The sequence below is a fragment of the Prosopis cineraria genome, unplaced genomic scaffold (genome assembly GCF_029017545.1).
Source record: "Prosopis cineraria cultivar Desert tree isolate PC_DT_omini unplaced genomic scaffold, ASM2901754v1 PC8, whole genome shotgun sequence".
Lineage (NCBI taxonomy): Eukaryota > Viridiplantae > Streptophyta > Magnoliopsida > Fabales > Fabaceae > Prosopis > Prosopis cineraria.
The window spans coordinates 1,263,994-1,287,698 of NW_026555339.1; the positions used below are offsets into that span (position 1 = coordinate 1,263,994).

The 23,705-nt window shown below is 34.1% G+C and overlaps 4 protein-coding genes across 7 annotated transcripts; 2 read left to right on the forward strand and 2 right to left on the reverse strand.

Annotated features, from left to right (window-relative positions):
• Positions 1 to 287: 287 nt before the first annotated feature.
• On the reverse strand, positions 288 to 2,448 carry LOC129318969 (protein SOB FIVE-LIKE 5-like). The gene is made up of 5 exons (XM_054963994.1): positions 1,632 to 2,448; positions 1,028 to 1,503; positions 848 to 928; positions 707 to 764; positions 288 to 584 (listed from the first exon to the last, which is right to left on the reverse strand). Exons 2-5 carry the CDS (start codon positions 1,364 to 1,366, stop codon positions 565 to 567), a joined length of 498 nt encoding a protein of 165 aa, XP_054819969.1. The 5' UTR covers positions 1,367 to 1,503; positions 1,632 to 2,448; the 3' UTR covers positions 288 to 564.
• An 8,447-nt stretch (positions 2,449 to 10,895) lies between these two features.
• Positions 10,896 to 15,392, forward strand: LOC129318525 (GPN-loop GTPase QQT1). 2 transcript variants are annotated; one of them, XM_054963349.1, is made up of 11 exons: positions 10,896 to 11,198; positions 11,505 to 11,549; positions 11,649 to 11,728; positions 11,940 to 12,014; positions 12,139 to 12,242; positions 12,347 to 12,391; positions 12,607 to 12,695; positions 13,962 to 14,034; positions 14,118 to 14,248; positions 14,597 to 14,700; positions 14,803 to 15,392. In XM_054963349.1, the coding sequence occupies exons 1-10, from the start codon at positions 11,107 to 11,109 to the stop codon at positions 14,655 to 14,657; spliced, it is 795 nt and encodes a 264-aa protein (XP_054819324.1). In that variant the 5' UTR covers positions 10,896 to 11,106; the 3' UTR covers positions 14,658 to 14,700; positions 14,803 to 15,392. The 2 variants fall into 2 exon arrangements, with proteins under 2 accessions (XP_054819324.1, XP_054819323.1); XM_054963348.1 differs by having other exon boundaries at positions 10,897 to 11,198; positions 12,347 to 12,503; positions 12,608 to 12,695.
• Positions 15,393 to 18,116: 2,724 nt separating this feature from the next.
• Positions 18,117 to 19,533, forward strand: LOC129317029 (uncharacterized). The gene has a single exon (XM_054961339.1). The coding sequence runs from the start codon at positions 18,412 to 18,414 to the stop codon at positions 19,084 to 19,086; it is 675 nt and encodes a 224-aa protein (XP_054817314.1). The 5' UTR covers positions 18,117 to 18,411; the 3' UTR covers positions 19,087 to 19,533.
• Positions 19,534 to 19,622: 89 nt separating this feature from the next.
• Positions 19,623 to 23,705, reverse strand: LOC129317027 (uncharacterized). 3 transcript variants are annotated; one of them, XM_054961335.1, is made up of 5 exons: positions 22,765 to 23,701; positions 22,544 to 22,682; positions 20,735 to 20,894; positions 20,217 to 20,384; positions 19,623 to 20,140 (listed from the first exon to the last, which is right to left on the reverse strand). In XM_054961335.1, the coding sequence occupies exons 1-5, from the start codon at positions 23,282 to 23,284 to the stop codon at positions 20,135 to 20,137; spliced, it is 993 nt and encodes a 330-aa protein (XP_054817310.1). In that variant the 5' UTR covers positions 23,285 to 23,701; the 3' UTR covers positions 19,623 to 20,134. The 3 variants fall into 3 exon arrangements, with proteins under 3 accessions (XP_054817310.1, XP_054817309.1, XP_054817311.1); XM_054961334.1 differs by having other exon boundaries at positions 19,623 to 20,384; positions 22,765 to 23,703; XM_054961336.1 differs by lacking the exons at positions 19,623 to 20,140; positions 20,217 to 20,384 and adding an exon at positions 20,392 to 20,558 and having other exon boundaries at positions 22,765 to 23,705.

The following is a 23,705-nucleotide window of genomic DNA, read 5'->3' on the forward strand; positions in this document are numbered from 1 at the left end:
TCTCTACCTCTCCCTTCTGACTGCATGCTCACTACTTATAAATTCTTGAACCTGGCTATTGAAACCACCATGACGTTTTAGCTCTGAACTACCAAGTTTTTTATCCTGACTGTCCAGTACAGGCAGGCTTTTGTTAACCTGTTGGATAAATTACTTGTGTTTAGCACAGCAAAAAGGGATGAAGGCCTCATAAATTCTAATACAATGTTTGTACATGGGTAGCTGCACGTTGAAGAACACCCACACATCCCATAAAAACTGACCTGATGGCATCATGACTAGAAAGATATTAAAAATAGAGACCTTATTTCATTTCTTATACTCTTTTAGGTGAGGTTTTCACCATCTGCATTGGCAGTAGCAGTACAGCAATTAGAAAAAGAAAAAAAAGAGAGAGAGATTGAAATGGTGAAATTACAACGAAAGAGTTTTTTCCTTCCCAAAAAGGAAAAGGTGAAGGAGATGGGAAAGGAAATTCCCTCTTCGATATTGAATGGCCTCTCCTTGGACAGGAATGCTCCAACTAGTAACAACAGCAGAGACGAAAAAAGCAGCGTTTGATTTTCATCTCCGTTCGGAATCACCTAAACAGGAGATATAAACAAACAAACTAACTAAGATGAGGCACTTGCCAGCTGTTTTATGTTCCCATGGAAAGCCTTCGCTAAAAGGCAAACAAATAAAAATGTACATGAAAGTGTATCACCTTGATCTTTTGAGGCTTGTTTGCCAGCGTTTGAGCAATCTAAGAAATTGAAGTTCGTCTGGGTAATGAAATGTGAGGGTGGGTCACAGGCATAATGTAATGAAACCTGAAACTATATCGTAAAAAAACTGGATATCGTACCTTTAATCTTGCTACGGAGAAACCTTGAGAGAGGGCCATGGCATTCTCCGCTGCTCCTTTCCCTGAGAAACTGACTTTCTTCTGTTCGATTATAAAAGACCCTCAACCAAAATATTTGTTGGTATTCTAAAATCATAACAGAAGAGCATGGAAACATTGTAGTTAAATTGCATGACTTGCCTGGGGAAAACTCTGAACAGGGGAACTGGCAGTGTCATCAAGCTGCGAAGGTTGTTGATTTCTTCGGCCACATTCTCTGACCTTCTGATTGGGTACGGAAGTAGAAGAATGACTAGAGTATTTATCAACCTCATCATGATAATGTGGAGGCCCGGAAGAAGCATCAGACACCATGGATAGACCTTCCTCCTCCTCCTCATCCTCCAGTCCTTCTCCTTTTCCCTCATATTCCACCATCCCACTTCTCCGGAAATATTTTTCCGAAAGAGAGGATTGGTCTATGTAACTGGTCCAACCGGATTCACTCGCGCTGTTGCACTGTGAAGCTGACAAATCCATTCAACCCTTCTTTTACTCTAGTAAACACCGTAAGGTGGGTTATCTCAAATTGGAATCTCAATATCAGCGATCAGGGCAAAAGAGTTTAGAGAAAGAGCTAATTTGCTCTTACTCTCTGACTCTTTGTGCTTGCTATTCTGTTCTTCGAAATATAAGTAGGAGGAGAAACAGTAAAAGAAGGAGAAACGAATAACTCATTGACAAATAAAAAGAGGCAGATACAGAGGGAGAGAAAGAGAGAAACAAACGAATTGCAATAAACTACCAAATTATTCAAGTCCTTCTGTTCAATCCTTGGGCCTTCATTTTGCTATCATTATTTGAATGGATTAATATTGCCAGTTGGCTTCGTGTGCGTGTGTATAGAGTGTATTTTTTGCGTACAGTGAGAGTAAATGAGAAAGTGGTAAGCATAGAGGTCATCAATCACCACAACCTTAACAATTGTGGCATTATCAATGCTCCCAAAGAATGATAGTGCTGTCCTTTCGAGAGAAAAAGTTATCCCTGTTTGCTAAAGTCACAACTAATGACACTTTAATTATTACCTTCAACCTTGTTTCTATTAATGTTTGGGACTAATAAATAAACTACACACACGCATCTATAAAAGGCCTGCTCCCTCTCACCTACCCTTACTTTTCTTCTGCCCACAAAAAATTTAGTGTTTGCAAATCAACTAATCCAAGTCTTCAGCAGCCAAGTCCTTTTTAGCACACCAAGAGTGGAACTAGACAGACCAATATGTCTGGTAAAGCAAAAACACTAGTGAGCCCCAAAGTGAATGCAAGCCAAATTAAAGCAAGTATGGTAAAAGCGAAAAACACTGCTGGTTACTATTTCTTAAACCTTAAATGGTCATCAGTCGTTACTATTTGTAATTTAGCTGCATATGTTCTCCTTCCTAAATTTGGATCAGTTTAAGCAGGCGCCAAACTGAATTTACAAAGTGAACCGCTGAAGCAAGATACTGGAGTACAATCAAGATATATCCCTCGTGCAATTTGTTCCTTTACTGACAAAATTCCGCTCGCCCAAAAAAGCTAAAATTCCAAATAGTACTTCCAACTCATCACGGGCAAAGTAAACTAGCTTAGGTCTTCCTTTGTCAGTGATCTTGTGCTGGGAAAATAGCATCTGATTACGAAGCTGCATAGGGTACAAGTACACCCCGTTTGGAATATAATACTATGTATGCCTGTCTAATGAGGGATTGCAAAACAAGAACAGTATAGATTAATCTGTGGGTTGAAATCGGAAACGTGGTAATATTGTGATATTAAATTATATTGCCTTGCTATATAGGTTTTGAATTAGTTTGTCAGTAGAGAGTATTTGTTCAACCCTCGCTCATACCAAAGGTGAGTGACTCTGAATTCATTTATTCTCGCCTTTTTTTTTTTAATTTTATTAATTGTGCCGAATGGCAATGAAATGCAACTATGTGTAAGGATAGTGGGCCACTATGATTTTCATAAAAGCTGGGCTGGTCCCTTCTCTTTAATAGGCTGTCTCTTTGCTATTTTCTGATACTCTATGCTCTTTGAAGCACTCGGTTTATTATTCTTAATCATATCAACCTCTATTCTGCTAGAGCAAACAAATGCTGCCCATAGGAATTCCAAGGTTCGTAGAATTGGAACTACGGAGGAATCTAACTTCAAAACTCATCTTTCTTCGCATGACACTCCTCTGCCTAATATATTGCAAATCAGTCTGGTTTGTTCAAAGGTAAAAGGAATGGAAAATTGTCAAAATACTGATATTTTCATCCAAAGAACTTTCAGAAAAGAAAAGCCATAATATATCTAATTTTAGAATAAATGCCAAGAAGGTTAAAAGGATGAGCCAATTACCTTGCAAGCATGTAGATGAGCAGTTGAAATCAGGGACGATGATCATGCAAGTTATTTCAGAGCTATATTTATTAAAAGAAAACGAAATTGAAAATGAAAGAAAAGGACATGAAAATAATAGCATGACAAAGAAGAGAACATGTCCAGGACCTTTCGAGTCGTAAGCACATAGAGTATGCATGAGCTTTTGCAGCAACACTGGAGTTTGGTAATTGCTAGGATGATCCCCTTTGGATGCCAAGGCCAAAAATTGCCAGGTGAAACAGTGGCATAGTGCATAACCACCGAAATCCGGAATTCCAGAGAACCACCCAAAAAAAAATCCTCACCTTCCTTCCTCTTTCTCAGCAAAGACAAATGATCCCGTCCATATCACAGCACATGGTTTCACTTTGTAATTGTAATGGAACTCACGCGCGGTCTTATTATTAAATTTATAATTTATAATGAACTACACTATTCTCAAGTTACCATTGGTTTTTCAAACTTCATGCATCACGTATCAAAGCATACCTAGAAAGATATCATACTATGGAGAGCTATTGGACTGGAAGATTTAGGGCTCATGAACCATGAGCTTTCTCAAGGAGTCCAGATTCAAGAGTTAACTCTAACTGAATTCACAATGACAGTGGCAATCCTGTTGTGGTCAGAAAGAGAAAATCAGACTAATGTTCAGATGCAGCCTCTGTTAGATTGCAAAATATAGTTTCAAGATTACTTGATACGAACAAGTACATGGTTTGGGGATCATACCCGTATAATGATGCAGAAAAGGATGCTAATTTAGAAGCCCCCCTCCCATCGCAATAGCATAATAGGTCCTCAGGAGCCATTTGCCGTCCAACCTTCCTCAGCTCCTCACCTCCTCCTTTCCAGTTTTCCATGTGACTGAATTTTTATGCCTTCAGGTGATACGTCTCTGTTAAACCCGCGAAATTTTATTACTTTATGTGGAAAATGAGTTGTACGTGCGCAGTTAGTTTGTTTTTTAAGTCCTATTTTTCTCCCAAAATGCGACGTAATGTGGTAGAGGCACGTTATTTAAAAACAAAAAAAAAAAAAAACTAAAGGCATTCCGGATGTGTTTGCCATCCTTATTTTTGTTGTTGCATGTTTCATAATACTTTACGTGTGATCATCAATGTCAAGATTGAGCTGAACAATAAATGCCATTATTTTAAATTTTCAATTCATTTCACTTTCTAAGATTTTAGATCCTCAATCTCGATTAGTATTCTAAAATTATTTTTTAATAAATAAAAAAGAAAAGATGGGAATAAAAAAGAAAAAAATAATAGAATGGATTTTAAAAATACGTTTCTAATATGTAAAAAAAATTAGAAAAAATTACATTTAAATCTCACAAAAAGTAATTTATTATCAAGAGATCTCATAAATTTTACAAAATATTCTCAAATATCAAATCTTGTGAATTAATAATTTAACTAAAGACACTAGCAATTAAGCAAATGGCCCTTAGTCAAATTGTCAATCCATAAAATTTGAGAGTATTTTATGAAATTTATGAGATCTTTTAGTAATAAATTTCTTTTTGTGGGATTTGAATGTAATTTTTTCAAAAAAATAAATAATATTTACTTTTTATTTGGTTTGCCTAATATGATTGGATTAGAAATGGAGCTGCGTAATATGAAAGGATAATAATGCCTATGCGAGAAATAAACAATGTTTTAGGAGGAAAAAAACCCCGGAAAAACCCTTATCTTCTTGTCAATGTAGTGCCCTAACCAAAAAACCAGATCACAGGACGCCGAAATCTACGGGAAGCAGAGGAAAATGGAGGGGAAAGGACTACCAAGTTCCATGCCGATGCTTTCAACGTCTCATGGGTCCAGTCCTGTGTCATTGTCTTCAATTTTGCCAGGTTGAAGAAGCATGGGTTCTGCAAATGGGAGCACAAGATCCAGAAGCCATAGTTAGCCACACGAAGGGAGCGATGCGAAGGTGAGAACACAAAATCATTGCCTCAAGAAGTCTGGGTTCTAGAAATGGAGCTTGGCATCCATGGGTAGTGTGCGTAGACAATGGAGATGCTGCGGAAAGATGAGAGCTATGTGAAGGGATGGGCACTCGTATGTCCAAAATTTTGCTTTAGTCATGAAGGTAAGATTAAAAAACATTATTCCTAGGAAGTTTACAAATTCCGCAGTTTAATGGAATTTTACAATTTCCAATAAGCAGCTTTCTTTCTTGCATGCCAAACAAGCGACTTGTTCCCTTTCTATTTACCATTCCATTGCCCAAATTCCATGCTTGTTGCTACCAAACAGGTTGAGACTTATGAACATGACCTCGATCGGATGCTCAGGTCTCTAAATTCTAGGCACTCTTAATGCACCATGTTGTTACTTGTTGGCAGCACTAATTTTGTTCAGGCCTAGCATTGTGATTCAACCAAAGGCAACAACTAAAGAAAGCTAATGTTTTAGCAGAGCCTTATGACATGTATGTTCAAATTATGAATTATCCGACATGACAAGAGCCGTCAAAAAGTATCAATGCAGCGATATTATTGCTCCAGTCAATTACTATGAACCCAGTACAGCATGTAAGAATGATGCAAGAGGGGGAACCTGAAGGAAGAGCATACATCAGTCAAGTCTCTCCGTCTGCGGGAGATCAACCCAGCACGACAATGTCTGCAACTGCAAGCCCCCGCCACCACCAAGACATGGAATTGTTACTGTACCATGGCAGGCCACACCTGAGAAGCCCATTTACTAAGAAAATTTATTGATTCGCATAACCAAAACCGCACCCCAATTGTCCGTATAGATATTAAACATTTACTAAGAAACTAGTAATTCACTCGTGCATCCTCTTGTAAGAATTATAATAATTTTAAATTTTTAATTCAATTTATATTACTAAGTGGGGTTATTTAGACACAATTTATATTACTAAGTGAGGTTATTTAGACACAATTATAATCATAAGTATATTTTAAAATAATTAAAAATATATGATGGTGTTACAATAATCAATGTAAATAGTTGAACTCACCTTTCTCAATTTTAACACGAGCAGCTTTAAGGCTAAATTCAAAGAAGTAATGAATAAATTTAAATCGGTAATAAATAATTGTAATATAAAATATTTTGCTTAAAATATTAAAATGTGTAAAATTTACCTTTTAATAAAGGTGCTGACCTATGATGTGTGAATGATAGTACGTGTATTGAATATGATACGTATTTGATACTTTGATACTTTCACTTTTAATAATGTAAGATACAATACATTTTCAATTTGCATACACACACATATATTTATTTATAAAAATAATAAAACCATTAAAAATATAATTTTAATTTAGTAAATATCTAAAATAGCACATATATATAGTCTTGTAAAATAATATCAATCAAAACATAATCATTACTCATATTTTTATTCTATCTATGCCTAATTATATGTTTATAAAAAACATTACAAACATAATTTTAATTTATAAAATATCCAAAACAACACTTGTACTTTTATTCTATTTATACCTAATTGTCTATCACTTGATCTCTGCTAATTGTTCCCCACCTAGGGTTTAATTGCCAAAAAATTATATTGCTACATTTTTATAATTAAAAAATATAATATTTCTCTTTTTATTATATATAAAACTTACTTTTTAAGAAAAATATAATCTTTGATTTTAAAAGTAAATCATAAAAATATATTAAGAATAACAGAGATTAATATCACAATATTTAACAAAATTTAATTTTTTAAAAATGGTCTTGAAATATTAGCTTTAAAGTACCAATTCGCAATCCAGAAGTATCAGATACATATTAAAAATAAAAAATTTTAAAAATTAAAAAAATAATATTTTAATACTCTACGAATACGTATCGAAGAAGCATTGGTGAGTATTGGTATCGAATACAATACAATATTGATACTAATGCATAATGCAATTTGGTATCGATGCTTCACAAGTGCTAACTTTATCCATGATAGGATGGATGAACAAAAGAAGCAAAAAGAGAGTTGAACTACCACGATGAATATCCATGAAAATGTTAGTTGAGTAGTTAATTGTTAACATGACAACACATCCTTGAAAACACACATCTTCTACTACTGAACAATCATGATGATAAGACAATGTGTGAAACCTCTCATACAATGAAAAACATCATCGACAAAGACTCCCCACAAAGCAACTTCAAGGTAATTTCTCCTAATTATTACTTAATTCATAAATGAGAATTATATTAATTAATAACATCTATAGAATTTAATGTAAGTATTTTACTAATTCATGTTATTATAATTCAATTTTAATTTGTCTATTTATATGATTTAATTTGCAAGAAAATCATTTAAATTATTATTCACAAAATTATTATGCCAATTCAAAATTATTCACAAAATGGTAGTATTTGAGAGGTTATATTTGAAATTATGGAAGAGAATATCAAGAATAGAGGAAATCAATTTTTGTTGATTTTCAAAATAATAATTTTATATAGAAATAGTTATTATTTATATAAATATATTTAAGATTTTTAAAATTAAAATTTTAAATTATGAATTAGTTAGAAAATTATACTTAAAAATTTGAGATCATGGGAGAGAAGTTGTATTTTTTGATTACAATCTTATAAATAAAAAAATCAAATTTACTCAAATTCATATTCCGGTCATGAGATGAATTGGTATAATTTATAGAGATTTATAGATAAAAGATGTAGGGATTGAATTAAATTACATTTTTAAAAATTAAATTATAATTTAAGAAGTTATATATATTTGAGATCATGGGAGAAAATATCAAAGATTAAAGAAAGCTGTTTTTGTTGATTTTCAAAATAATAATTTTATATAGTTTGTCCAAGTCTCTTTTTAAAAAACTTAATAAAAAAATTAAAAATGAATATAAAAACTAGATTCTATGTAGCTGCAAAAAATTACAAGAATGGAAAGAATGGACACTTGTCATCATTGTAGTTATGCTTGTTATTTTACTATTATACATATATAGATACTAAAATATTCATGATTACGGAGTTCAATTATCTTATTAAATATCTCATTGCATGAGAAGAAAACGCCAATGCAGACTTGCTTCATATGCCTATTCTAAATGGTAATAATTGTTGAAAAAAAATTTAAGAATGATATGGATTGAACACTTTAATTATACAATAACAATAATTACAAAACAGAACATTTTTTTTGTTGAAGGATTGTAAATCTAATCAACCTTTAACTTGGGTGGTAAACAAACATCAAACATGAGAACTAATCATGAGATGAGGATCAAGTTAGCCTTCATCTTAAGTTTTGAGATAGAATTTCAACTCCCTAACCTTTAAACACAGTATGACACCCTTTATATAGAACTCATAGATACCAATTAACAAATATGATTAATTGAGATAAATTTCAACTCCCTAACCTTTAAACACAGTATGACACCCTTTATATAGAACCCATAGATACCAATTAACAAATATGATTAACAATAATAACATATTTACACTTAATGTTCCAACAGTAATCATAGATGAATGTATAGCCCTTTTTGAATAAGCAGAAAGTGAGATGTGTTCTCAAGGTGGATATTTCAAAGAAAAATCACTCTGAAATACCCTACAATATAATCAAATATATTAATAAATCACAACTAATCGTAATAAAATGATGATTAAAATAGTTGTCATTTGAGGTGATCAATTATTAATACCTTGTAATATTTAATTGTATTGCAAGAATATAAAAATAATTCTCTAGTAATTCAATTTTGTTCATTTTAATCACATTCAATTCATTTTATCTCATATGTGGAGCAGCATCTGCAATTAGGGACAGATCCATAAGTTGATATACGGGGGGCCAAAAATGAAACATCACAAGAAAGTAGGGGACCAAAAATAATGTTGACATATTTTACAAAGAAAACCTAATATATTTTTAGATGAATTTAGAGCTTCATTTGTCTAAGTTTCTTTTATTTTTTATTCTCTTCTCTTTTTACTTGATAATTTGATGTCTCAATCTTGAGTTTGATAATCTTGGCTCATAAACTCTAATGTGAATTTAATCTTAATGTAAAGAGAAGAGGATTGTGTTATTTAATTGTTCCTTTTGCTGCCTTAGTAATTTTGACTACTTGGTGCTTAGCACATAATACTGTGTTTTTCATTTAGTGAATTACATGTATTGATATTGTATAGTCTTATGATGTTAATACTTGTATTATGGAGTAGCTTGACATAATTCTGTGGCTGCTCACTTCATTACTTTGGTCGTGGCATAAGAGGGGAGAATTTGAGTGATTCACTTAGCTAATTTTTACACCAATTGATTAATTGAACTAGGGATTTTAATATAAAACCTAAAAAATTTAGCTAATTAGGTTAATTAGTTTAGGATAGTTTTCTTAGGTCAAGACAGCTATAGTCAGGAGAAAAGGAAAGCTAAGTTTAGCTTAATCATAACAGGACAATGATTTCAAAGTTAACTTATCTCTAGGACTTTACAATTATTGAAAAAGAGAAGTCCACGCCATTCATTTTAACTAGTATTTTTAATAATTTTAGTTATTAATAAAGCCAAACTTACAAATACTTAAATCAAACTTGTGAATTATATAAAATTAGTTAGACTTTACTAAACAAAGAAAATTACCGATAGAAGGTTGTGATTTTATAAATTATTTTAGTCATTGGTGAACCCAAACTTAAGAATTTTTATACCAAACTTGTGAATCATATAAAATTAGTTATAAATAAATACTAAAGTAATTTTATACAAAAATTTAATTTCAAAAAACTTTCTTGAAATCTCACATTTCACGGGGTCAAAATATTATTTTTCTACAAGAAAATTATACACAGGTTTTGTGGAGTAGACAATAAGTATTGTAAAATTTAAAAACCACAACTAGGTAGGGATTAAGATATAATTTAAAATTAAAGTACAAGTATAATAATACCACTATTAAACATTTATTATATCAAGCAAATAGTTTTTAACTATAACTTAAACTTTTTACGATTGTAACTTACTATATTTAATAGTTAAATTAATCATACATTACAAATTTAATACCAATTGTATACAATTACCGTATCAGTAATTTACAACTATCATTTCGACACTTTACAATTATAATTTCACATGTTTAATAGTTAAATCAAACATGTATTACTAATAAAGTTTAACATTTATTATTTATAACTACCTCATCAATAATTTATAACCATCACATTAATATTTTACAATTATAATTTCACATATTTAATAATCAAATGATCATGCATTACTAATAAAACTTAAATGATCATGCATTACTAATAAAATTTAATGTTAATTGATGCTAATTATTTATAAACATTTTATCAGTAATTTATAATTATAATTATAATTTTTTTATAATTATAATTTTATAAATTTAATAATTAAACTGATATAATGAAATAGTTATAAAGTATTTGATTAAGTTATGTGTATTTAATAAAAATATTATTATTCATATATTCCAATTTCAAATAAAATTTAAATTTTAATAAATTTAATTGTGATTTTTAAATTTTATAAGACTTGTTTATAAATAAATTTATTTCATAATATTAATACGTGATTTTTCCTTTTTCTTTCTATCAATTTAAAAAAGATTTATCTGCCATTCGCCCTTCATTAACATTCCACACAAATTTTTAAATATCATCCCCATCCCCACCCCCTCTCTCCCATCACCGCCTTCCAGATCATTCCAGCGTACCGAAGATGGCCTGTTTGTTTCCTTTCTAGTTCGCCCCTCTTCCGATTCTCGAAGTCTGGCCGGTTGTCGCCAGCTTCACGCGGGTGCTGTTCCCCAATTTTCTTAATTTTATTTCCAGCCAGAGGGGGAAGATGGTCTTTGGGCAAATTGTAATCGGTCCTCCTGGATCCGGCAAAACAACCTACTGCAATGGCATGTCTCAGTTCCTGAAACTAATTGGAAGGTAAAGTGTTCTTTTTACGGCATCCTTTAAAGGAAACTAAATAAGTAATAAATCTTTTGATTTTCAAATGATGGTTTCTTTTGTTTCCGAGAAGATATGACAAGGATAGCGATAAGCGCCCTTTGACTGAAGCTAGCACTACCTATAGCTATTGTTAGTTTCAGTTGACAGTAATAATATATGTGGGCAATTGCATGCTCAGGACCTAAAATAGGATAAATTTGTTAGATTGTCTGGTGGAAATTTATGGTGCTGCTAATTTAGCAACTACTACAGTCCAATGGCAACTTTATTTTTAATGTGCAGGAAGGTTGCTGTAATCAATCTGGATCCTGCTAATGACTCATTGCCGTATCCTCTCCTCTTTTTCCTTCAAACCTTGTCACTCTTCTGAATGTCGTTTATATCTGCACAATTTGATTTGCATGTTTACCCTTATATAAAAGACAGCTACGAATGTGCTGTGAACATCGAGGATATTGTGAAATTAAGTGATATAATGGCGGAACATTCTCTAGGTCCTAATGGGGGTAAGCCTTCAAAAACTTCAGTTTATTTGTTATTCAGATTTTTTTTTTTGGGGGGGGACGTAAGTGGTTATGGAAAGCAATGGCTAATGGTTTTCTAATATGGGTAATGGTTCTCGCGAATGAGACCTTGAATGTGCTGGAAAAACTATCATAACCTATTCAAACCTAACCAAGAGTGTGTTCTCTAAAGTTTCCTGTGTTCTACAACCAGGCCTTGTGTATTGCATGGACTATCTAGAGAAAAATATTGACTGGTTAGAAGCTAAGTTGGAACCCCTTCTGAAAGGTTCGTGCAATATGCCTTGATTACTAGATTTATTTGCTTTATAGACAGCCAGCAATTCTAGCAATGTCTTGAGCAGACCAAGTATTACTTTTCTCTTGTTCTTACAATGGATTGATCATTTCAGATCACTATCTACTGTTTGATTTTCCTGGCCAAGTTGAGCTATTCTTTCTTCATTCAAATGCCAAGGAGGTTATCATGAAACTTATTAAAAAATTGAACCTAAGGGTATACTTCTGATCTCTACATATTGGTTTTTGTGAGATTGTTTATTTTATTAATCCTTTTTTGGCCAGATTATTAATAGTTATTTGCTTGCTCATTTTATGCAGTTGACTGCAGTGCATTTGGTTGATGCTCATCTTTGCAGTGACCCTGGAAAGTATATTAGTGCATTGCTTCTATCTTTATCAACGATGCTACATCTAGAACTCCCTCATATTAATGTCTTGTCAAAAATTGATTTAATTGAGAGCTATGGAAGGCTAGGTGTGCTGCTACTTACTTTTAGGTCCTAGAGGTGCAATGTGTGTTACTCTTAGTGCTGGTGGGTGACAGAGATCCATTCTAACCATTATATTTTGATGGTGCAGCATTTAACCTTGATTTCTACACAGATGTGCAAGACTTGTCATATTTACAGCGCCATCTTGATCAGGATCCTCGTGCTGCTAAGTACAGGTTTGATGTCTGGAAAAAATTTGCTGTCCTCAATCATGTGGAGAAACCCTGTTGTGCTTTGTTTTAAATAGCATTGAATATGTTTTCTGGTCACAACTTCCTTATTTATGATGTAGCAATTTCTTATTTTATTTTTTTATTCTTGTTTACTTTGGATATTGAACTTGATAATGTTTTTGTTGTATTGATTTGTCGTTGATTAATTCTATGCACCATGGAGGTGGGAACACATGGATATTGAGTGATGCTAATACAGGAAATGGCATCTTTGAACATATTAGGTGACTACGCTTGTAATTTTATATGCTACAATTTCTTGGTGTGTGGGCTTTGCCCTTGGTTGTAGGAGGTCAAAATGAGAAGTGTTCTTTGGGAGAGTGATAGGTGCTTAAAATAATAAAATAAGAACAACTCTATTAGGATGATATAGAACGAGAATCTTGTTCTATATTTTCCTTAATAGCCACGTTCAGGAGAATCTTCAAAGAGTTTGAAAGACTATTTTATTGATAAAGCGATATGCTAGCTTCTAAGTTGCTAGTCATATTTATAATGCTAAATACAATTTAAAATAATGAATAAAATCTAGATAACTAGATAACTAAATAATATCTTTTATAATCTAAAATACTGAATAAAATCTAAATAGATAAAATACTAGATCTAAATAAAATCTAAAGAATAAAATCTGACTAAATAAAATACTAAATCTAAAGAAACATCTAAAAATAAAATAATGAATAAAATATATAATGAAATCAATCCGAATTTACTTTTGACGCTTCCTTCTTGAATGAGTCTTCATGGGAATATTATTTGGAATCTTATCAGGGAGTAAAGGCAATAAATAGTAATCTGCAAGAACAGAATAGGATTGAAGTTCCTCACAAGATTTTTGACCGTGCCAAATTATGTGATTGTGTATCTTCTAGATTTCATAATTTTGAAAATGTTAACCTGAACCAATGTGAGCCAGTGTAAAAGAGGTGCATTACGAGTTGGATTAAATTTGTTGTCCATTTATATTATGATTATGAACACTTGGTCACATCTTTGGATGAGAAGGGGCTGTCGTTTTGGATTAGAATATTATGGTTATGAACACATGGCCACACCTATGTGAAACAAACTGATAAGCTTTTGGTTTTATTGTCTTCTCTTAAGGTCTCAGGTGATTATTTTCTTATGCTTTCATTTACAGCCATAAAATAAGCATTTGCTTTTCTGAGTTGTGTGCCAATACCCTGATGTTATATATCTGTGCAGAAAATTAACGAAGGAATTATGTGAAGTTGTAGAAGACTTTGGTCTTGTAAACTTCACAACCTTAGATATTCAGGTACCCCGAATCTATAATCTGGTCTTTGATGAGTTTGTGTCAAAATTTTAGAATTCGGTTATATGTCAGTATCTCCTTTTCAGGACAAAGAAAGTGTTGGGAATTTAGTGAAGCTGATAGACAAAAGCAATGGGTACATATTTGCTGGCATAGAAGCTAGTGCAGTTGAATTCAGCAAAATTGCTGTTGGCCCTGTTGATTGGGATTATTATAGATATCCTTGGATTGTGGCATGACAGAATTACCTTTGTTCTGCACGCTGATTGTATGGGAAGAATTATGCTTTTCTGCTATATACTGTTTTAAAATAAAATGAAACCTGCGGTTGGGTAGCCAGAATGATCATGATGACGAGGTAATTGTACATAATCATATTTGTGCAAAACTGAAATCTGAGATGATATGTTGAATATACTTGTGCTATTTTAGAATACTTTTAGCTTGTTCTCCGGTTAATATCCATGTCTCAAATTCACTGCATACTTGCACTTCACCGCCTCTCCCAATGAAAGCGTTATTTGGAGAATTCAGTTCATAGTTTCCCCTTAACTCAACTATCCACAGTTGCAGCAGTGCAAGAAAAGTACATGAAGTATGATGAAAACATTGATTACGATGATTGATGGGGGAAGTTGAGAAACATTTTGGGAGGAGAATGACACCCAAGTGAGTCTGTTGCTTTGCTTCAATCCTTTTGCTGTTTAGGGTTTGTGGGGATCGTCAAATAATTGTTGGACTCAACCAATTGGATCTTGACTCCCTTTGCAGGTGTTAGAGGCTCTTGTGAATTCAGTCAAAGCGCCAGAGCTGACATTTACTTTCATAGAATTACCCGGAACAGGCCAACAGCAAGTGGCAGCTAAATTTGTGGATGGGAATCTTGTTCTTCAAATGAGATTGTTATGTTTGTGTAAAATGGATTTCGAAAAAGTTTACCTATTTATCGGTGCTAAGTAATTGTGGAATGTCAGAATTTGAACAATGTTGGATACACTGTGGGGTCCCGGCATTTAACAGTAATGTCATGTTCGCGACATCCATCCATCAAGCCGAAACAGTCCCCATGCTCAGATTGAAAGAAAGTCGGTGGCTGGAACAAAATTTACAGGAGCGACATCTGGAAGAAGCTGCTGCTACAAAATTTTCAAGATTTTTAAATGGACTTGAACGACGGAACAAAGTGCGGCATGGTTGTTGGGCCTTGAATCTTGTTAATTTCTCTTTTCCTTTTCAATTGTCAGATTATTATATAAGAAAGTAAGGCGTCTCGCAAACTTGAAAAGGGGCTGGTACAAGATATCCCAGCGTTGTTTTAAGGTTCTCCAGTGAAATGTTGAGAATGTTTTTAGAAGATTCAATGATGTTCCAATATTTATCTATATATAAGAACTCGTCAACTTTTTATTAAGAACCATAATATCAAAAACCAATAGACTACAGACGACGTTGTGGGCGTCACATTGCGGCACGAAGATTGAAGAGAAGTGTCCTATTACAGATAAATAACGTGCTTGGAATTTCTGGGATTTAAAACTCAAACAAGCTGATGTTTTTATTTTTCATGACATCATGGCTGCCGTAATCAGGACGCAGATTGCTTGAAATTTTCTCGGGGTAAACTGACATTAAGTTTCCTCGTGGTCATTTAAAAAGAGAGAGAGAGAGAGAGAGAGAGAGATGATAGAAACATTCATATTGGCTCATCAGCGGAGGTCAATAGGCGAAAATATAACACATACAAGTTCACCTCACCATGATAAAAACATAATTTTCATCTCGCGAGCGAAGGCATAAAAAGTGATTTTTTTTAAGAATTATTCAAGTACTTGGCCTTATATGTCTGATATTATTTTTCTGAAGTTAATTTTCAAAAAAAGTAAAATCATTATTTTTTTTTCCTATCAAAATGATTATCATTATCATTATTATTTTGGTGGTGTTGCATCTTGCATGTGCCGGCTGGCAAAGCTACAATGTGGATTAGCGGAAAATATGGAGTTCGACGGAAAAGTAATTAAAGTACTTATTTGGTTGCGGGCATTGAAAAATTAGAAATCATTTTCCAGTCAACGCCAGCGAATAGAGTGTAGTTAAGTCCCCCTATATCTTTTATATCACTCAGCCGCCATGTGCTGAAAATCTAAGCTTATATAATTACCTATCTCTCTTCTATAAATAGGTCATGGCGTCATGCAACTAGAACGGCCTACTGCGGAATGTCAGGATCAAAGTCTTTAATTAATTATTAATTAAAATTTTAAAATCTGAAAATTTTAAAATAATTTTAGGAAAAACACGAATAAATTCCTGTAAAAAATTACAATTTGATCCTTTAAAATATGCTAATGTCTCTTAAATTTTAAGAGACTTAATTGTCATTGATTTTTTTATAAAATGATAAAAATATCCCTTAATTTAAAAAAAGTTCAAGTATTAAAAGATTTTAATCAACAGGTTAATTTGGATTGAAAATCTATTGATGAAATCAGTATCTTTCACATCCATCATATGAAAAATTCTCTGATATTTTAAATTTTTTTCAAGTAAAATCCTAAATTTTTACTATTAAATAAATAAATATTATTCACAATAAAATTAAATCAGAGTTATAAAATATACGAAAGTATAAGATATCAATCGTTTATAAAATATTAAAAAAAGAGGACAAAAAATGTCATTTGAGTCATTCAATGTGGCCAACAATGCATTTGCCGTTGTCAACCATAGTAAGATTTATTTGGTCAATATAACTGTTAACATTCTACATGTAAATAATATGGTAAATTGCTCTGAATTTTAAAGTTTAAAATTTAAAATATTACTCACACAATAGTTGAGAGTCCATAGTGCTCATTAACAAATGACACATTAGTAAAGGATTGTTACATTAACATTTGATTGGGCCTCACAAAATTAATAGTAACAAAATTATCTATAAGTTAATGACAAGGGTAATTTATTTTGGATTTAAAAATTTAAAATTTATTTTATAAATTTTAAAATTTCAGAGTTTAAGCACTTTTTGCATAATATTTTAAAATTTAGACTCATCAACCCTTGATAGAAATTTGTTTGTCATTCTTCCATTATCTTATTATCCTTCTTATTTAGTCTGAAATTTTTAATTTCCTCGCGGAATTGTCAAAATAAACTTTGGCAAACCCGTTTTCCGCGCAGATGATTGAAATCTGAACGATATCTATTGTAAAAGCAGCACTCTGAAAAGAATGTATATGCGCAGACACACGTATATATGTTGCAGATGTTATTGTGTATGTTCAGATTATTCCGATCTGATATACAATTTTTTTTTTCAGGCCTGTATTGACTAAGCATGATTTGAAAATACAAAAAATATTAAATAATCTGATTTCAAACAAATTTTAAGGATAACAAAGAATTCATTTTCCCTGATATGGACATATATTCTCATTTTTTTTGTCAATATAGGCATTTACTCTTTTGATCTTATTTTTAAGACAGAGAAAAGATTAATTTTAATTTTATTTATAAAACATTTTACTATTTTTTATATTTTTTACTTTTCTATTCTTATTAAGTGTCGGAAAAGTTTATTAAAAATAATTTTTTTATCCTGATTAGGGGTATAAAATTGAAAACTTATTTAATTTTAACACAAAATTAATAATATTTAAGTTTTTTTATTTTGATAAAATATATTATAAATGACTTATAAAAAGGATAGGATGAAATATTATTTATACAAAAGAACTTATTTTTTAACACTACTTTCGTTCTATGAAATTTTCTTAAAAATTTATTTTGTATGACTAAACCTAAAAGTAAAATGAAACCTACATTTTTTGTAATATATTAAACACAATCATTTTATCACATTATCATAATTGTTTCCTTTTCGTTTTTGCATACGTGATCTTTTCTCTGTTTTTTTCCCCCAAGCACCCCATCTATTAATCTGACATTAAAGGGCATTTGGTGGTCAAGCAACCGGCGATATGTATTTCCACCTGCTTCTAGAAGGTATTGACAATAGATCTCCTGGATAAATAGACTACAGCACTATTTTGGAATTTTTAAGATCAATGAATGATAGACATGGACTTGGCCAAGGCCATTCTCAACAAGTAACAGGTTGAATTTTTTTCCCATTTTCTGAGGCACTGTTTGCTTCCTCCTCTCCACGAAATCGAAAGCGGAAACTTCTATAGGATTGAAGCTCTTCTTCAAATTCCAGGTTTCAAATTCAATATTCTCCGTGGACTTTGAATAACGCTCCTTCTAAGTCTTCCCTCCTCTGTAGTAAATAATATTAATCATATATACCTTCCAAAGAAGATATACCCAAAACATATACATTGCTCTCCAAAACCACCTGTACTTCCTAGTTCCTTCCACATGTTGAATCATTTGGTGTGCGGCTCCTATCATCACGAAGAAGAAGATGAAGCTTGTGTGGATAGTCCAAGAAAATCCAGAAAGAGCAGGAATAAAAACCCGTATTCCACGCGAGGCTTAGACCAGTTTTCTGCACTCTTAGCTGATCTCGACAGGAAAAGGCAGGAGATTTACTCCAAGGCCAGGCCGCAGGACATCTCTTTTATTCGATTCGTGTCCTCCAATTCCAGCTCTAATGATTTCGTCCCGATTGTTGTCAAAGCGAAAAACAAGGACCAGAAGCACAAGAGTGAAGAACTCAAGGGACGACATGCTGTCACGTCTAACTCACTGCAAGTACCGAACGAGTCTGCTTCCGTGGAAGAGCGAAAGCAATCCAAGTTGGGATCTGATGAAAAGGCAGAGAAGAAGAATTTCTGTTGGAATATGTGGGGGCGCCCTTCTTTCTGTCTGCCGCTGATGTTGATTATAATTTTGGGGCTCTTGGCAGTGTTTGGGCGATCAGTTGCAACTATCTGCACCTGTATTTTGTGGTACACAGCCACCACCGTGAAGGACAGCCCATCATCAAGAAAGTCGAAGAAGAAGAAACATTATAAACGAGGCTTGAGTGAGAAGTCTGGGACTTCGGAGGACAAGTCTGCCAGAACATTTGGCCGTCAGAAAAGCTGGTGAATTCAGTTGATCTCCTTTTTTGCCTTCTTTTTCCCATCACGAGGTAGGATTTTGTTTTACGTTTTCTTGGTGCCGGGTTTTGAAGGCGGGGTTGAAAATTCAATCTATGCCTTTGCCATTTGTAAATTGTGGAATTGACTGTCAAGGTAGAGTTAGATCCAGATGGTTATCAATGTCAGCCTATGGTTATTTTGTAAGAATCTTGAAAATCAAGTAGTCGCCTGCTTCAAGTAAGTCATGAGCTTCATCTCACCTACAAAATCATTGGTTGTGCAGTCAAATCTGATACGGTGAACTATTTTCAAAGGATGGCCGGGCAGGTAAGCCAATGAGAAAAGGGTAAATGTGGTGGCTCATTAATTGGCTCTATGCCTGCCACACTCAATTTGCTTTTGAGAGGACATGGGTTATAACTAATAAAATGAATATATTAAATATGGTTTTTAATCATTGTTACTCATTTAAATGTGTATTTGCCACTAATCAATTGGCCTATATTATATTAGGCATCCTTCCAAACTCTGCCATCAACCAACGAATTAAATGTGCCGTTTTATTGGGTAAAATTTCCAGTGTTGTTGGCACATGAATATAAAAAAAATCCAATCTTACTCACATTTCAAATGCACTCTCATCATCCAACTCCTTCCCAACTGAATAATTTTGATTAGGCCTAGCCAAATCTGTGTAATTTCATATGGATCAGCTGTCATCCTACACAAACCTATAAAATTCACGACCAATGCTGGCAATGCAACATCAGAATAAGGACAAGATAGATATCCATAGGAACAAAAGGTGAAAATATCATCTACTTCACATCTGAATTGCTAGACTTTCATGCAATCAGCGTCATGGATTTTAGCCAACCCGGGGGAAAATGCTTAAAACCTTGGCACAATACAATGCACCGAGTAAAACCGCGTCCTTGACTTAGACCCAAAGAGCCCAAAGTCTCTCTCCCAAAGAAAGTGGCTGCAGTCCATATACCACAACAATCCAAATTCTAATCTTTGGTAGCTCAGTCCACGATTAAAATGAATATTCCTTATTCCTGCATATCACATAAAGCGTTTGTGGTCAAATGATGGAAGACTTGTAAACTATCACCGATTTTACAGTAATCTAACCTTAAACCTCCTAGGGCGCATAGTCTCTGGACTGTGGCGGGAGCTGTAGGAGTGGCGCCTGGGAGCTTCACTCCTGTTATCTTTCTCCTGTATCTGATTCCTTGAACTCCGAAAAGGCGCATCTTTCTCCCAACTAACTTCATAATCAGCCTTTAAACGTGACCCTTGCTGTTCATTAACAGCCCATAAATCATCACTATTTAGCAAAGTACCCCAAGCTTCCATTTTAGTAAAGTATTCTCCATCTCAAATGCTTTCTTATTCTAGTTTCTGTTATTGTTGACAACATTGTTTTTTTTTTTTTCCCTTATGAGTGTCAGCACGATCAATTGTACTGGCCATCTGTGTAAATGATCCACTGATACATTATGACTTGAATTGAAGCAGAGCAGAATACCATATGAACATGTGATATTAAGTTTTGAAGCCAAGTAATAAATTGGTTATCTGTGTGATTCACAATAAATGAAGAAAAGGGAAACTAAAAATGTGCAGAAAACAGGCTAATACGGTGATACCTTTTGTAAGGAGCGACCACACAATAGTCTCAATGCATCGTAGAAGTCTCTGTATTTCTCAAACTGAACCACGATCTTGCAATAAAGGCCTGAAATTAGGCCTTCACTTTCTTCGCCTGCATCCTTACCTAGATCATCGTCCTCAGCAACAGTAAGATTCCTATTGCATTCAAGTTATAGATCAAACGAAGGATTTACAATTTGGAGATAAATAACAGTGCAGACAATAATTGAGCTACAGATAAAAATATCACATTTCACAAAGCAACTCAGGTTTTCTATGAACCGCCAAATTTTTTGGGTTATAGTCATGTAAAACTGGTCTGGCAAAGGAACTGCAGATTTTGAAGGTTCACAACACCCATCAGTAGCTTTCAGGCTTTTTCTAGTTCTTTGTCTTCCACAAGTGGTTCTTTATTACTTCTTTTTCTGCTGGGGGCATGCTTAGGATCTCAAAGGGACAAGCAAGGACAAAACTAAGGGATTACATGATACATCCAAAGACCTTTGGTCCCTCAAGGAGGCTATCGAAAACACAAGGGAAACTATCAACCGAAGATGAGATTCAAAACACTGCGCATATAGATGCAAAAGATCCCTTCAACCAGCTGGAACCCCCCCCCCCCAAGCCTTCCCCTTGTTTCCTTCTTACAATAAGTCAAATAAAATAAAGGCCTCGAAGCATAATATTCAATCCACTCTTCATCATGCTAAAATATAGATTGCCTATGCTCCAGTTAATTAATTAATCCTTATCACGCCAATTAATTGCTGCCATTCTACACACCATGCATATGGCGACAAAAAGATGGCAGTGGGAGAGAAAGTGACAGAGCGGGAGCCGCCGACCAACCCCAGGATGAAGATGAACGTCGACAGTGCATGCTCAACCACAACACAAAAGCGAGGACTGTTACGAGACTCAGACAACGACGTTATAAAGAACATCATGCACAGAAACTGGGAGCTCCGAATTGCTCACATATCCAGCACAGTAAAGAGTGCAGCGGACCACCTTGCACATCAAGCGTCATCTGCTTGGCCAGGCTTTCATAATAAGTTCACCCCTAGACTTTTTCCTCCAGAGGCATCAACCATTCTAAACTTTTTTTTTAGAATATTTTTGCTCCAAAAGTTTAAAAAAAAAAAAGCATCTTTACTTTACCGTTAAAAATCATAACCATTAACTGTTAAATTAAAGTTTAACTAAGGATATTTTTGTATTTTTTTCTTCCTTCCTTAAGTGTTTAATCCATGATTTCATTCTCCTGTAAATTCTTTAACCTTTTTTTTGTCCAACTAATGAAAACAAAGATAAAAAAATGCATAAATAAAGGAGGGAAAAATCATAAAATATCTTAATAAAACTTTAGTTAACGGTAAACATTTATGATTTCTAACAATGAAATAAAAATGCTCCTCTTTTTTTTAACTTTTGAGGCAAAAATAAACTAAAAGGAAAGTTTAAAATGTCAGGCCCTGAGAAAAAAGTTTTTGAACATTTTTGTCATTTAACCCATAAAAAATTGTTGGCTGACTAAGTAGCCAGAGTACCATTACAATCCAAACCCTTGGCTCAGAACTTCCGATCAATTTTTAAAATTTATTAATCTCCTTCAGGCTTCAGTTCCTTCAGACTCTATCACGTTCTCTGTTTCTATTTTATTTTTAGGGTAGCGTAGAAGCATTTAAGTCAAACTAAAACTCAATTACGTCTCCAGAATGCTGAATTATTGCATTAAATCACCTTTGAAACTTTATAGTTTATAGTGCAAGAAAATATTAATCCTCGGACCGCTGGAAACTAACCTTATTTTGCCAAATGCCGAGAAGATGGTGTGAGTAACGAGCATAGAAGGCTTAGACGAAACCCTCGGCTCCGAGAACCACCGCGATGGCAGACCTCGAAGAGTAATTGTATCCGGTTCTTGCCTCCCTCTGGAATACCCTGCCAAAGTTCAATCCTTTAAAACACAAATTTCATTTCTTTTCCCTCGAAAGCACATTTTAACTGAGTCGGAAACACAGACCTCGATTGCCAAATGCATAAAACTCTTCCCACAATTTTTTCATGGCCTCAAAATCATCTGAAGCCGGAACAGATACAGAAAGCCTGAACTTAACCCCTTCCAGGTTCAACTCGATGCCTTCCATCTTCTCAACAAGATACTTTCTCCATTCGAAGAATTTCTTGTCCAAATCCTTCACGTCCTCTTCCTCAGTATCCTTTCGACTGCTATCGTCAAGAAACCCTAAGTCCCAGATGTGAAGTGTTCCGGTAGCAACTGGATCATCGCGCTTGCGCTTCTTAAGGTCTCTGAGGCGTTTGATGTTGAGATCTTCTTCGGGAACAGTAATGGGTGTAGAAAGCGAGGACTTGAGAAAGTCAACTAGAGCTCGCTTGATCTTCCACTCGTCGATGGGTTTGGTGACAGTGAAGCCAGAGGGATAGATAGTGAGATTGAGCTTTATGCGCGGTACAAGAGCGAGACCATTCTCAATGTCTAACGCTGTTGTAGGACGCACCAAGTTTAACGGTTGGATGCTCATATCTGTCTCCCGCCTTCCGTTCTCGCTCCGCTGGGCGATTTTAGCAAACTTGAGATTGAAACTCGAAAGACTGGCTGTACATAATCCCGAATTCGCCACGCTGCTAGCTAAAGGCAGTGGGTAGCGAGGAAGCGAAAACGGCGTCGCATGACCCAAACGACGTCGTAGGGAGGTATATTCGAGGGGAGTTAGTTGTGTTGAGGGGGTTGAGAAGTGGCGTTTAGGGGATAAGAAGATCGTACGCACGTAACAAACAGAGGTAACGCGGAATGAATATAGAAAAGGAGAAACAGAAAACAAGGGGAAGCAAAACTGAAAATGGGAAGGAAAAAAAATAAAAAGAAAGGAAAGGACAGATTTGCAAGGGAAGGCAAGGCGACAAAGAGAAGAGAGAGAGAGGCGAAGGAGGGAGACAGACAGG

Coding starts and splice junctions, on each gene's coding strand:
- LOC129318525 (XM_054963348.1), top strand. CDS start 11,107: ATGGTCTTTGGGCAAATTGTAATCGGTCCTCCTGGATCCGGCAAAACA. Junction 12,015..12,138: donor GTTGGAACCCCTTCTGAAAG/GTTCGTGCAATA, acceptor TGATCATTTCAG/ATCACTATCTACTGTTTGAT. Junction 12,696..13,961: donor CCTCGTGCTGCTAAGTACAG/GTTTGATGTCTG, acceptor ATATCTGTGCAG/AAAATTAACGAAGGAATTAT.
- LOC129317027 (XM_054961334.1), bottom strand. CDS start 23,284: ATGAGCATCCAACCGTTAAACTTGGTGCGTCCTACAACAGCGTTAGAC. Junction 22,683..22,764: donor TTATGCATTTGGCAATCGAG/GTCTGTGTTTCC, acceptor GAACTTTGGCAG/GGTATTCCAGAGGGAGGCAA. Junction 20,385..20,734: donor GTGGTCGCTCCTTACAAAAG/GTATCACCGTAT, acceptor GTTAATGAACAG/CAAGGGTCACGTTTAAAGGC.
- LOC129318969 (XM_054963994.1), bottom strand. CDS start 1,366: ATGGATTTGTCAGCTTCACAGTGCAACAGCGCGAGTGAATCCGGTTGG. Junction 929..1,027: donor CTGTTCAGAGTTTTCCCCAG/GCAAGTCATGCA, acceptor ATAATCGAACAG/AAGAAAGTCAGTTTCTCAGG. Junction 765..847: donor TCTCCGTAGCAAGATTAAAG/GTACGATATCCA, acceptor TTCATTACCCAG/ACGAACTTCAATTTCTTAGA.
- LOC129317029 (XM_054961339.1), top strand. CDS start 18,412: ATGTTGAATCATTTGGTGTGCGGCTCCTATCATCACGAAGAAGAAGAT.